Consider the following 14,585-nt stretch of genomic DNA (forward strand, 5'->3'; position numbering starts at 1 on the left):
TATGTGGTGCTGGTCTGTGTGTTTATCCTGGCCTGAGCTGTCTGCACTTTTTCTTTCCGTGCAGAACAGGTTGTGCTCCAGGCGTGATGTTTGCCTCCACAATTTGGACATTTGGCTGTTGTGGCCTGGTTTGCCTTGTGCTTGGCTTTACAGTCTGGATGCCTCAGGCTGCACACTCCGCATCTCTCCTGTCCGGTGCAGCGTGATTGATGGCGGCCGTATTTCTGACACCTGAAGCAGCGCAGGGGTTCCGGGACGTATGGTCTCTGGCGGTATGTTCCCCAATTTCCAAGACTGAATGTTTCTGGCACATGTCCCATGACGGTCACCAGAACCTGACGCGTCGCTGCCTTGTCTACTTTTGTGCGGCATCGTTCCGCATTCAGGATTTGCTTGTGTTCTAGTTCTGCATCCAGGGGAAAGTCGATTGGGTAACCCAAAAGCACGACTCGTGTGCGTCTTTCTGAAGGGTCCAGCTTTTCCAAGCATACAGGTTTCCCTGCTGAAGGCGCTGAAGGAGACAGTATTGAATACTTCATACCCAAGACTCTGCTACAAATTAGAGGTATTGTCAGGCAACATCACCGTGACAAGGTAACTGAGGAAAGGAGGACAGAAGCACAAACCAGTGCTTCCATCAAAGGATGAGTGGCGCTGCCCAATAAACTCGCCCCTCGGGGCAAAATTAAAAAATATATATTTATGATTACTTGTGCATAGGCGATATGCCTCCTTCGTTATTATTGTTAAGTGCAATATTTATAATTCTGGGAGGAATTCTCTAACCTTGTATACTTTACGTACTACTACGGTCGGGTACTGGTCGAGGACCGGGCCGCGGGGACGTTGAGCCCTGAAATCATCGCAAGCTAAGTATAGTTATTGAGGTCACTTAACATATATCCCTGCTCATGTACACCATAGACTGCAACTCGCACTTGCAAGTTCTAGCAACTACAGGTGCAACTTACTAGCATCCGCGAAGCTGCACAAAATTCCAATAGCTTCAATAGCAAATTACTAGCAACTACAGTTGCAACAATTCCATGTAACTTGCAGTTGCAAATATATCATTAATAATATTTAAAATTAATAGAAACATATAGCCTATGGTGTTTTGTTTCACCGGAAGCCCAAATATTGAGATTCCCCCCAAGACTGACCCTTCCCAGTATGTCGCCCTCAACAGTTGCCAACATGGCAGTATATAGTGCATTATCTTGCCTGAAACGCTGTGCGTTAGTGACTAGGCATAGTATATACTTGTTTTATCTAGAAATCCAACATTCTCCTTGTTTCTCATTTTGTATTTATGTACTTTCCGTAAATAAAATTATCATAATTATTATAACAACCTATTTACTGATAAACAAACAGAGGTATTAGGCGAAGCGAAACGCGCCCACCCATTTCTATCTGGCCAGGGATCCTCTGATTGTGGTTCACGGACTAAGTCAACTGTATTACAAGACAAATAAAATAAATAAATAAATATGTTTATTCAGGTAAGGTACATACATACAAGTGATGTTACATTAATGGATTGATATATAGAAGAGCTAGTACATACAATGCCTAAAGCCACTATTACGCAATGCGTTTCGGGCAAGAAAAACATTAATATCTAGAACTTAATACTAATTGAGCATAAAGAATGAAAAGTGTTGAGAACAAATACAAATAAAGATAAAAAAAAAAGGGGGGGGGGAACATGACTGAAAAAGCAGCACAAATACAATAGGTTGACAAACAGTGTTGATTAAACAAAAAAAAAAAAAATTACAGACATGGGTTGACAATAGAGGAGTGAGGTAGGTTACAGGGAATTTATTAGGTAGTGTTTAGTTTTTATCTTAAACTGGTTGAGAGAGGTACAGTCTTTAACATGGTTGGGAAGGTCATTCCACATTCTGGGTCCCTTGATTTGTAGAGCATTTCTAGTTTGATTAAGTCGTACTCTAGGAATATCAAAACTGTATTTATTTCTGGTGTGGTGCTCATGGGTTCTGTTACAACCATCAATGAAGCTTTTGAGGTCAGGATTGGCATTACAGTTCAGCGCTTTATATATGTATAATACACATGAGAGAATGTGCAGTGACTTAATATCTAACATATTCAGAGATTTGAGTAAGGGTACCGAGTGATGTCTGGGGCCAGAGTTGGATATTGTCCTAATAGCAGCTTTGTGTTGGGTAATAAGAGGACGTAAATGATTTTGGGTAGTAGAACCCCAAGCACAAATACCATAGTTGAGGTATGGATAGATGAGGGAGTAATAGAGAGTAACCAGGGCAGGGCGGGGTACATAATATCTGATCTTAGAAAGAATGCCAACAGTTTTTGAAACTTTTTTTTTATATATTTAGAATGTGACCCTGGAAATTCAGCTTGTGGTCGATGAGAACGCCAAGGAATTTGCCATCTAATTTGTTACAAATTTGGGTATTGTTTATTTTGAGATTTATCTGATTAGAGGATTTATTGCCAAACAGAATATAAAACGTTTTGTCAATGTTAAGGGTGAGTTTGTTGGCAGTTAGCCAAAGATGGACTTTCTCTAGCTCAGTATTTACTGTGGCATTTAGAGCAAGGGGGTCAGGACTGGAGTAAATGAAGGTTGTGTCGTCAGCAAATAGAATTGGTTTGAGGTGTTGGGAGGCATTTGGAAGGTCATTAATGTAGATGAGAAAGAGGAGAGGGCCAAGTATGCTGCCCTGAGGAACACCAATGTTGATGGGTAGGGTGGGAGAAATTGTATTATTCACAGAAACATACTGGAGCCTGTCAGTAAGATAAGATTTGAGGTATTGCAGGGAGTGACCTCTGACTCCATAATGATGTAATTTAAGAAGAAGGTTCTGGTGGTTGACAGTGTCAAAAGCCTTACGCAGGTCCACAAATAACCCAACAGGAAACTCCTTTTTATCAAGAGCTGCGTGAATTAAGTTAATCATACTAATAAGTGCATCGTTAGTGCTTTTTTTGGGTCTGAAGCCATATTGACAAGAGCTAAGTATATTGTGTTTGGCTAGAAAAGAGTAAAGCTGCTTGTAGATTAGCTTTTCGAATATTTTTGACAAGTTAGGCAGGATTGATATAGGTCTGTAGTTGTTAACATCTGTGAGATCACCACATTTGTGGACAGGGGTTACTCTTGCTTTTTTTTAGAATGTCAGGGAAGGTTTGGAGTTCAAGTGACTTGTTGAAGAGCAATGCAATAGCAGGGGCTAGAGATCTGGAGGCTTTTTTGTAAATTAAAGTTGGTATCTCCTCGAGGGCACTAGACTTGGTTTTAAGGGAAAGGATTATTTCATTGACATCAGTGGAACTAGTAGGCTTTAGGTACAGAGACTGTGGATAGTTACCTGTAAGATAGTCCTTAACATCAGTACAGGAAGATGGAATATCATTTGCAAGGGATGACCCAATGGAAGAGAAGAACCTATTGAACTCAATAGCAGAATCAGAGGCTGAAAGCTGACCAGCGTTATTGGAAAGGAGTGTTGGTTTGTTATTTAAAATCTTCTTTGATCCCAATATTTGTGAAATTGTGCTCCAAGTTTTTTTAATGTTGCTCTTTATTTGGGTAAATTTATCTTCATAGTATTTAGTTTTGGCTCGTCTAATTATTTTAGATAGCAATAACGAGTAATTCTTTGAGAATTCTTTGGAGACTGTTCCTAGCCTATACTTCTTCTCAAGGTCGTGTTTTTTGTTAATGGATTTAAGTATTCCCTTTGTAAGCCAAGGATTGTTAAGTCTTTTGCTTGTGACTTGTTTTGTAAGCATAGGACAGTGGGTGTTATAAAGGCTAAGAGTTGTTTGAAGAAAAGATTGCACTGCTAGGTTGATGTCCCCTATGTTACCTAACTCGGACTCCCAGTTGACATTATCAGCAGCAGTTATAAAATTGTTTATAGCAGTTTCATTGTGCAGCCTAAAGCTTAACTCCCTTGTCTCTAGAGGTGGTTTGCTAATGTTAGTTAAGAGAAATGTGGGGTAATGGTCTGTAGTGCTATCGATGATTATACCTGAAGTAAGCGGAGAGGTTATGTTGGTCCAGATGTGATCTAGAGTCGTAGCAGTACTATCAGTGATTCTAGTTGGTCTAGTGATTAAGGGTATGAGGAAGCAGGAATTCATACAGTTGAGGAAGCTAACAGCAGTAGGGTGTTCTGGCTCGCAGAGGTCAATATTAAAGTCCCCTGCGATAATTAGGTGGTTTTTGTTCAGTCTGTTATCTAGTATTAGATTTCTAAGGTTTGAGTTGAATTCAGACACATCAGTGTTAGGAATTCTATAAACTGCACCCACAGACAGGACAGACTCGGCACCCTTGACTCTGAAACTGGCGAAGATATACTCCCCACAGCAGTCTCTAGTTCTAATTATTTTTAAGCATGTTAGTTCTTGGTGGTAGTAAAGAGCAGTACCACCACCTCTCTGCATTTGACGACAGTTGTGAATTGCCGAGTAGTTAGGCATGTTAAAGAGTTGAGTATTATCCTCTTTCAACCACGTTTCAGTAAGTATAATAAAAGAGAATTTGTTGTCAATAGTTTCAATCAAGGCACTAACATCATCGAAGTGTTTACCTAGGGATCTAACGTTCAAGTTGATTACAGAGATATTGTGATTATCTGTTAATACATTGTTTACATCATGTGCTGTAAAATATCTGCAATTTTGATCATTGAAGTGATGATTGTCATAGATAGTGGATAAGAGGTTTAGTTCTGGGTCTATACTTGTCTGCATAAAAAGGCTGTTTGCAGGAAAACAAGGCAAGAATGGCAAATTACAAAATCGAAAACAAAGAAAAAAGTAGATTAAAAATTCTAAAGTAAAATAAACTTAATGGTAATTTTAAGTAAAAAGAAAAAAAAAACTTAATGGGAACTAGGAATGTAAAAAATTAACTAGAATAATTAATAACAATAGATGACCAAAAAAGTAAAAAAAAAAAAAAACAATTAAGAAATCTATAAGATGAAAAGCTTGCTTACTATACTATTATAAGTACACTATAGTTGAATACTAAAATTGAATATACTAAATTCAAAGTAGTGGCATCTCGTCTCGATCTGCCGATTGATTGAATGATGAAGATTAAGCCACCCAAAAAGTGGCACGGGCACGAATAGCCCGTAAGTGGTGGCCCTTTTGAGCCATTACCAGTATCAATAGATGATACTGGAGATCTGTGGAGGTGCGACTGCACCCTGCGTGACGGGAGATGTCTCCCGTGTCGACCTGCCGCCTTCCTCCACCTATATATAGCCTCCAGGAAACATTTTTGTAGAGGACGTTTGGACATTACAGGGTATAACGGTCATACATGGCTCATCTCTCTTATTGCCTTCCCACAGATGTATCGTGTATTAATCTGAGCAGTCTCAAATTATATGAAAACATCAAAAATAAATTAAGACTTCGCAGGACATTCATTACAGCAAAATAAATAAGTGAAGATAAGGGAATGATGACTCCTGTGGACCCATTGACTCCTCGCAGCAGTTGCCAACAACAACAACATAATGAATAATAATACAAGGAATCAAATATCAACCTTTGCCAACATAAAACAATATGTTTGAAGTATTATGTCAAATGTTTTCAGTTTCTTTTGGAATACCATTGTCCCTTTCTGTGAATATCCTTTGTTCTAGATAGAATTTATATTATATTAATATATTGGGGATCTGTATCGGGGAAGACTTTGTAGTTTATGGATTTTGTACTCGAGGCTGGCATCATATTTTTATTTTACATTCGTTGTAGTTATTAAATTACTCATAATCGGTTTGTAAGAACAAGACGAGATCATTATATAGGTCCAATAGAAACGACAACACAGAGACGCAATTCCTCCACTTCCCGCCCTCTCCATGTGAAAATCAATAGTATTTTCTTACCAAGTAAAAATATTTAAATATTTTTCTCACTCCAGGAACATAAAAAATATATTTTTTATATATTAAAGGTCTTGTTATTTTGTTAAATGTTAATAATAAATGTTAACAAGGATACAACTTGTCACAATATTATATATCTTGCATTGACTCACTAGCGATGACGTCACGAGCTGCGCAGACCGTGTGCGCAGTCTCACGAAAACAAACAAAATGAAGTCCCAAGACAGCAAAGCCCTATGGGCTACTCAGACGGAAAAACCTATACATTATACGTATGTGAGCGTTAAATTAGCGGGAAAGTGTGTGGATAAGTGAGAAATTTAGTGCAGAGTTTAAGTGTGTAGTTTTTGTGCTTATTCCGCGCGATTCTTTCCAGATATTTGAAGGAATTCCGCGTGGAGCAGTGTTCGCTCTTCTTGCAGCATAAGTGCACACAGCATCGCCCTTATACGTGTTTTCACTGGCACTTCCTCAACCAACGGCGGCGACGGCCCATCAGGAGGCGGGATGGCTCCTTCAACTACTCCCCAGATGCCTATTGCAACAAGTTCGATGAAAACACTGGCATCTGTCCGGACGGAGACGAGTGAGTGTTAAGCAGGTTCTCTCCCCGACGCATTTTTTCCTTTTAATTTCCCGCCTTTTCCTCAGTTATTTACCTTGGTGGTGGGCGAGAGGACAAGAGTAGGTGGAGGAGGGCGGGATGAGAGCGAGGGCGGGGCACAGGGGGCGGTAACACTAGCAAACACATGTCACCCAGGAACAAAGGGCAGGCAATGGGCGGTGGGGGGGAGGGGGAGGTTGTTTGTAAACAAAGCGGTCACCACAGGTGCTGCCTCTCCCGCCAACCCCACCACGCCTTCTCTGCCACGCCTGCCACTCTTCCCTAACCTGTGGCTCTCTTTCATATCCCCTGCCTGCAGTCTCTAACCCTTGCCTGCCTTCTCTACACCCTTGCCTGCCTTTTCTACCCCTTGCCTGCCTTCTCTACACCCTTGCCTGCCTTTTCTACCCCTTGCCTGCCTTTTCTAACCCTTGCCTGCCTTCTCTAACCCTTGCCTGCCTTCTCTAACCCTTCCCTGCCTTCTCTACCCTTTCCCTGCCTTCTCTACCCTTTCCCTGCCTTCTCTACCCCTTCCCTGCCTTCTCTACCCTTTGCCTGCCATCTCTAACCCTTCCCTGCCTTCTCTACCCCTTTGCCTGCCTGCCTTCCCTACCCCCCTGCCTGCCTTCTCTACCCCTTTGCCTGTCTGTCTTCCCTACTTCGTGCCTGCCTGCCTTCCCTACCCCCAGTTGAATGCCTTCCCTACTCCTTGCCTGCCTTCCCTACTCCTTGCCTGCCTTCCCTACCCCCTGCCTGCCTTCCCTACCCCTGCCTGCCTTCCATACCTCCCTGCCTGCCTTCCATCCTTACTACCCTGCTTTCCTTAATCCCCCTGCTTCCACTGCCTGCCTGCCTGCCTCCCCCTGCCTCCCCTGCCTGCTGGCTTCCCCCCCCCCATGCCTGCCTTCCTACCTTACTTCCCCTACCTGCCTGCCGGCTTCCCCCCCCATGCCTGCCTTCCTACCTTACTTCCCCTACCTGCCTGCCTACCTTACTCCCCGAGCCTGCCTGCCTGCCTGCCTTACTCCCCGAGCCTGCCTGCCTGCCTGCCTGCCTTACTCCCCGAGCCTGCCTGCCTTACTCCCCAAGCCTGCCTGCCTGCCTTACTCCCCGAGCCTGCCTGCCTGCCTTACTCCCCGAGCCTGCCTGCCTTACTCCCTGAGCCTGCCTGCCTTACTCCCTGAGCCTGCCTGCCTGCCTGCCTTACTCCCCGAGCCTGCCTGCCTGCCTGCCTTGCTCCCCGAGCCTGCCTGCCTGCCTTACTCCCTGAGCCTGCCTGCCTGCCTGCCTTACTCCCCGAGCCTGCCTGCCTGCCTGCCTTGCTCCCCGAGCCTGCCTGCCTGCCTTACTCCCTGAGCCTGCCTGCCTTACTCCCTGAGCCTGCCTGCCTGCCTGCCTTACTCCCCGAGCCTGAATGCCTGCCTGCCTTACTCCCCGAGCCTGCCTGCCTGCCTTACTCCCCGAGCCTGCCTGCCTGCCTGCCTTACTCCCCGAGCCTGCCTGCCTGCCTGCCTTACTCCCCGAGCCTGCCTGCCTAACTCCCCGAGCCTGCCTGCCTGCCTGCCTTACTCCCCGAGCCTGCCTGCCTGCCTTACTCCCCGAGCCTGCCTGCCTGCCTTACTCCCCGAGCCTGCCTGCCTGGCTTACTCCCCGAGCCTGCCTGCCTGCCTTACTCCCCGAGCCTGCCTGCCTGCCTTACTCCCCGAGCCTGCCTGCCTGCCTTACTCCCCGAGCCTGCCTGCCAGCCTTACTCCCCGAGCCTGCCTGCCTGCCTGCCTGCCTGCCTTACTCCCTGAGCCTGCCTGCCTGCCTGCCTGCCTTACTCCCCGAGCCTGCCTGCCTGCCTGCCTGCCTGCCTTACTTCCCGAGCCTGCCTGCCTGCCTTACTCCCCGAGCCTGCCTGCCTTACTCCCCGAGCCTGCCTGCCTTACTCCCCGAGCCTGCCTGCCTGCCTGCCTTACTCCCCGAGCCTGCCTGCCTGCCTTACTCCCCGAGCCTGCCTGCCTGCCTGCCTTACTCCCCGAGCCTGCCTGCCTTACTCCCCGAGCCTGCCTGCCTTACTCCCCGAGCCTGCCTGCCTTACTCCCCGAGCCTGCCTGCCTTACTCCCCGAGCCTGCCTGCCTTACTCCCCGAGCCTGCCTGTCTTACTCCCCGAGCCTGCCTGCCTGCCTGCCTTACTCCCCGAGTCTGCCTGCCTGCCTGCCTTACTCCCCGAGTCTGCCTGCCTGCCTTACTCCCCGAGTCTGCCTGCCTGCCTGCCTGCCTGCCTTACTCCCCGAGCCTGCCTGCCTGCCTTACTCCCCGAGCCTGCCTGCCTGCCTGTTTGCCTTACTCCCCGAGCCTGCCTGCCTGCCTTACTCCCCGAGCCTGCCTGCCTGCCTTACTCCCCGAGCCTGCCTGCCTGCCTGCCTTACTCCCCGAGCCTGCCTGCCTTACTCCCCCAGCCTGCCTGCCTTACTCCCCGAGCCTGCCTGCCTTACTCCCCGAGCCTGCCTGCCTTACTCCCCCAGCCTGCCTGCCTTACTCCCCGAGCCTGCCTGCCTTACTCCCCCAGCCTGCCTGCCTTGCTCCCCCCAGCCTGCCTGCCTTGCTCCCCCCACCCTGCCTGCCTTGCTCCCCCCACCCTGCCTGCCTTACTCCCCCAGCCTGCCTGCCTTACTCCCCCACCCTGCCTGCCTTACTCCCCCACCCTGCCTGCCTTACTCCCCCACCCTGCCTGCCTTGCTCCCCCCACCCTGCCTGCCTTGCTCCCCCCACCCTGCCTGCCTTACTCCCCCACCCTGCCTGCCTTGCTCCCCCCACCCTGCCTGCCTTGTTCCCCCCACCCTGCCTGCCTTGCTCCCCCCACCCTGCCTGCCTTGCTCCCCCCACCCTGCCTGCCTTGCTCCCCCCACCCTGCCTGCCTTGCTCCCCCCACCCTGCCTGCCTTGCTCCCCCCACCCTGCCTGCCTTGCTCCCCCCACCCTGCCTGCCTTGCTCCCCCCACCCTGCCTGCCTTGCTCCCCCCACCCTGCCTGCCTTGCTCCCCCCACCCTGCCTGCCTTGCTCCCCCCACCCTGCCTGCCTTGCTCCCCCCACCCTGCCTGCCTTGCTCCCCCCACCCTGCCTGCCTTGCTCCCCCCACCCTGCCTGCCTTGCTCCCCCCACCCTGCCTGCCTTGCTCCCCCCACCCTGCCTGCCTTGCTCCCCCCACCCTGCCTGCCTTGCTCCCCCCACCCTGCCTGCCTGCCTTCCCCCACCCTGCCTGCCTTACTCCCCCCACCCTACCTGCCTTACTCCCCCAGCCTTCCTGCCTTACTCCCCCAGCCTGCCTGCCTTACTCCCCCAGCCTGCCTGCCTTACTCCCCCAGCCTGCCTGCCTTACTCCCCCAGCCTGCCTGCTTTACTCCCCCAGCCTGCCTGCCTTACTCCCCCAGCCTGCCTGCCTTACTCCCCCAGCCTGCCTGCTTTACTCCCCCAGCCTGCCTGCCTTACTCTTTTCCTTCCTGCCTGCCTTACTCCCCCCACCCTGCCTGCCTTACTTCTCCAGCCTGCCTGCCTGCCTTACTTCTCCAGCCTGCCTGCCTGCCTGCCTTAATTCTCCAGCCTGCCTGCCTTACTCCCCCAGCCTGCCTGCCTGCCTTACTCCCCCAGCCTGCCTGCCTGCCTTACTCCCCCAGCCTGCCTGCCTGCCTTCCTTACTCCCCCTGCCTGCCTGCCTTCCAGCCTGCCTTACTCCCCCTGCCTGCCTGCCTTCCTTACTTACTTTCCCTGCCTGCTTGCCTTCCTTACTTTCCCGGCTTGCCTGCCTGCCTTCTTTACTTTCCCTGCCTGCCTTCTTTACTTTCCCTGCCTGCCTTCTTTACTTTCCCTGGCTGCCTGCCTGCCTGCCTTCCTTACTTTCCCTGGCTGCCTGCCTGCCTTCCTTACTTTCCCTGGCTGCCTGCCTGCCTTCCTTACTTTCCCTGGCTGCCTGCCTGCCTTCCTTACTTTCCCTGGCTGCCTGCCTGCCTTCCTTACTTTCCCTGGCTGCCTGCCTGCCTTCCCTACTTTCCCTGGCTGCCTGCCTGCCTTCTTTACTTTCCCTGCCTGCCTGCCTTCTTTACTTTCCCTGCCTGCCTGCCTTCTTTACTTTCCCTGCCTGCCTGCCTTCTTTACTTTCCCTGCCTGCCTGCCTTCTTTACTTTCCCTGCCTGCCTGCCTTCTTTACTTTCCCTGCCTGCCTGCCTTCTTTACTTTCCCTGCCTGCCTGCCTGCCTTCTTTACTTTCCCTGCCTGTCTGCCTGCCTTCTTTACTTTCCCTGCCTGTCTGCCTTCTTTACTTTCCCTGCCTGCCTGCCTGCCTGCCTTCTTTACTTTCCCTGCCTGCCTGCCTTCTTTACTTTCCCTGCCTGCCTGCCTTCTTTACTTTCCCTGCCTGCCTTCTTTAGAAGGCAGGCAGGGAGTTCTACAGGCAGCTGTAGAACTCTGTTTAGTGTTTGCAGGTTATAGTTGTGTGTGTGTAAACTAAAGTCTTTGAAAATGTACTAAGTTATTACGAAACGTGTTCAAGTGTCACGTCAGACTAGAAATAAAAATTAATTTTGGAGAATTGATTTTTCAATTACTATCGACAGTGAAGAGAAACATAAGAAATATTGAGAAAATTCGTGTTTGAATTATTAATCTTACTTTTTCGGTCATATTTAATAAATTATATATATATATATATATATATATATATATATATATATATATATATATATATATATATATATATATATATATATATATATATATTATTAAATATGACCGAAAAAGTAAGATTAATAATTCTAACACGAATTTTCTCAATCTTTCGTACATTACGCTTCACTGTTGGAGGTAAATCAAAAATCAATTCTCCAAAATTCATTTTTATTTCTAGTCTGACGCGACACGGGCGCGTTTCGTAAAACTTATTACATTTTCAAAGACTTTAGTTCACAAATACACAACTGATTAGAACTTACGTATCTCCAATTTTATATCTACATTTGAGTGAGGTGGGAGGGGTGATGTGGCATTAACACAAGACAGAACAAGAGGGGATATTAATAGGGTATTAAAAGTATCAACACAAGACAGAACACAAACAATGGGTATTGAATAGAAGTGTTTGTAGAAAGCCTATTGGTCCATATTTCTTGATGCTTCTATATTGGAGCGGAGTCTTGAGGTGGGTAGAATATAGTTGTGCAATAATTGGCTGTTGATTGCTGGTGTTGACTTCTTGATGTGTAGTGCCTCGCAAACGTCAAGCCGCCTGCTATCGCTGTATCTATCGATGATTTCTGTGTTGTTTACTAGGATTTCTCTGGCGATGGTTTGGTTGTGGGAAGAGATTATATGTTCCTTAATGGAGCCCTGTTGCTTATGCATCGTTAAACGCCTAGAAAGAGATGTTGTTGTCTTGCCTATATACTGGGTTTTTTGGAGCTTACAGTCCCCAAGTGGGCATTTGAAGGCATAGACGACGTTAGTCTCTTTTAAAGCGTTCTGTTTTGTGTCTGGAGAGTTTCTCATGAGAAGGCTGGCCGTTTTTCTGGTTTTATAGTAAATCGTCAGTTGTATCCTCTGATTTTTGTCTGTAGGGATAACGTTTCTATTAACAATATCTTTCAGGACCCTTTCCTCCGTTTTATGAGCTGTGGAAAAGAAGTTCCTGTAAAATAGTCTAATAGGGGGTATAGGTGTTGTGTTAGTTGTCTCTTCAGAGGTTGCATGGCTTTTCACTTTCCTTCTTATGATGTCTTCGATGAAACCATTGGAGAAGCCGTTATTGACTAGGACCTGCCTTACCCTACAGAGTTCTTCGTCGACTTGCTTCCATTCGGAGCTGTGGCTGAGAGCACGGTCGACATATGCGTTAACAACACTCCTCTTGTACCTGTCAGGGCAGTCGCTGTTGGCATTTAGGCACATTCCTATGTTTGTTTCCTTAGTGTAGACTGCAGTGTGGAAACCTCCGCCCTTTTCCATGACTGTTACATCTAGAAAGGGCAGCTTCCCATCCTTTTCCATCTCGTAAGTGAAACGCAGCACGGAACTCTGCTCAAATGCCTCCTTCAGCTCCTGCAGATGTCTGACATCAGGTACCTGTGTAAAAATGTCGTCAACATACCTGCAGTATATGGCCGGTTTCAAGTTCATGTCGACTAAGACTTTTTGCTCGATGGTACCCATGTAGAAGTTTGCAAACAGGACACCTAGGGGAGAACCCATGGCGACCCCATCTACTTGCTTATACATGTGCCCATCCGGGCTCAAGAAGGGTGCCTCTTTAGTACAAGCTTGGAGTAGTTTCCTCAGAATATTTTCTGGCATGTCAAGAGGAGTACAGGCTGGATCACGATACACTCTGTCGGCTATCATTCCGATTGTCTCGTCCACAGGTACGTTGGTGAACAGCGATTCTACGTCCGAGGCTCTTATCCCTGTGGCCCGTGTGCCCCGCAGTAAGTCAACAAATTCCTTTGAAGACTTCAGGCTGAAGGCGCAAGGAACATAAGGAGTCAGCAGGCCGTTGAGTCGCTTCGCCAGTCTGTACGTGGGTGTGGGTATCTGGCTAATGATTGGCCGAAGTGGGTTTCCAGGCTTGTGCGTCTTGACATTTCCATACGCATATCCAGGTTTATATTCCCCAATGATCTTTGGCAGGTGGAGTCCGGATTTCTTGGCGTTCACAGTTTCGATCAGTTTGTTGACCTTTGCTTTTAATTCGGCTGTAGTGTCCTTCGTTACCCTTTGGAACTTAGTTTGGTCAGAGAGTATGATGTTCATTTTCGCCAGATATTCGTCTTTTTTAAGAATGACATATATTGGCGACTTGTCACCTCTCCTGACAACTATCTCCTTGTTCTCACGAAGGCTTTTAGCTGCCGCTTTAAGCTCGGGGGACAGTATGGTGCTTCTGTAGTTGCCTCGATTCTTTCCTCCTTCTGCAATAAGTTCTGCTTGTAAGGTATCTTTGGTAGTGACCTTCTTTTGTGTCTCGAGGTCGAATATGTCGTCCAACAGAATTTCCAACTCTACTTTCCGGGCCATCTCACTCGGTCTGGACATAACATGACAGTTTATGCCCAGATTTAGGAGAGTGACTTGGTCCTCAGTGAGGTTAATTCCTGCAAGGTTCAGGAAGCCATCTCTTGGTCGTGGAATTGCCATAGGTCCTCCATATAATGTTGTTAGTTTCTTGATAATCCTTGTTTCAGTGCTGAGGTGATGTTGGTCTGTGAGGATGTCGAGGTGTTGTTCAATGCGGGTACAGATACTATGGTCGATGTTGCTATTTCTCCACTCGTTTGTAGCATGAAGTAGTTGCGTTTTGTTGTCTTTGATTTCATTCTCTGCCTTGTATATCTGATCACGAATCAGATCCTGGCGATATTTTATCGTGAAGGCTTGATTCCTTGCTGCTGGGTCGTGCGCTTTAATATTAGTATATTTTGGTAGCAGTCTTTCCTGTAGACATATATTATTAAATATGACCGAAAAAGTAAGATTAATAATTCTAACACGAATTTTCTCAATCTTTCGTACATTACGCTTCACTGTTGGAGGTAAATCAAAAATCAATTCTCCAAAATTCATTTTTATTTCTAGTCTGACGCGACTCGGGCGTGTTTCGTAAAACTTATTACATTTTCAAAGACTTTAGTTCACAAATACACAACTGATTAGAACTTATGTATCTCCAATTTTATATCTACATTTGAGTGAGGTGGGAGGGGTGATGTGGCATTAACACAAGACAGAACAAGAGGGGATATTAATAGGGTATTAAAAGTATCAACACAAGACAGAACACAAACAATGGGTATTGAATAGAAGTGTTTGTAGAAAGCCTATTGGTCCATATTTCTTGATGCTTCTATATTGGAGCGGAGTCTTGAGGTGGGTAGAATATAGTTGTGCAATAATTGGCTGTTGATTGCTGGTGTTGACTTCTTGATGTGTAGTGCCTCGCAAACGTCAAGCCGCCTGCTATCGCTGTATCTATCGATGATTTCTGTGTTGTTTACTAGGATTTCTCTGGCGATGGTTTGGTTGTGGGAAGAGATTA

At 47.2% G+C, this 14,585-nt stretch overlaps 1 protein-coding gene across 1 annotated transcript in view; it reads left to right on the top strand.

Annotated features, from left to right (window-relative positions):
- Positions 1 to 6,055: 6,055 nt before the first annotated feature.
- The window catches only part of LOC123755778 (RING finger protein unk), a 102,933-nt gene continuing 94,403 nt past the window's right edge, over positions 6,056 to 14,585 (top strand). The window contains 2 exon segments of the mRNA XM_045738560.2: positions 6,056 to 6,190; positions 6,295 to 6,504. Coding sequence (XP_045594516.1) covers positions 6,129 to 6,190; positions 6,295 to 6,504 — 272 coding nt within the window. The 5' untranslated portion in view covers positions 6,056 to 6,128.

This window comes from Procambarus clarkii, chromosome 43, assembly GCF_040958095.1.
Source record: "Procambarus clarkii isolate CNS0578487 chromosome 43, FALCON_Pclarkii_2.0, whole genome shotgun sequence".
In the NCBI taxonomy this organism is placed as follows: domain Eukaryota; kingdom Metazoa; phylum Arthropoda; class Malacostraca; order Decapoda; family Cambaridae; genus Procambarus; species Procambarus clarkii.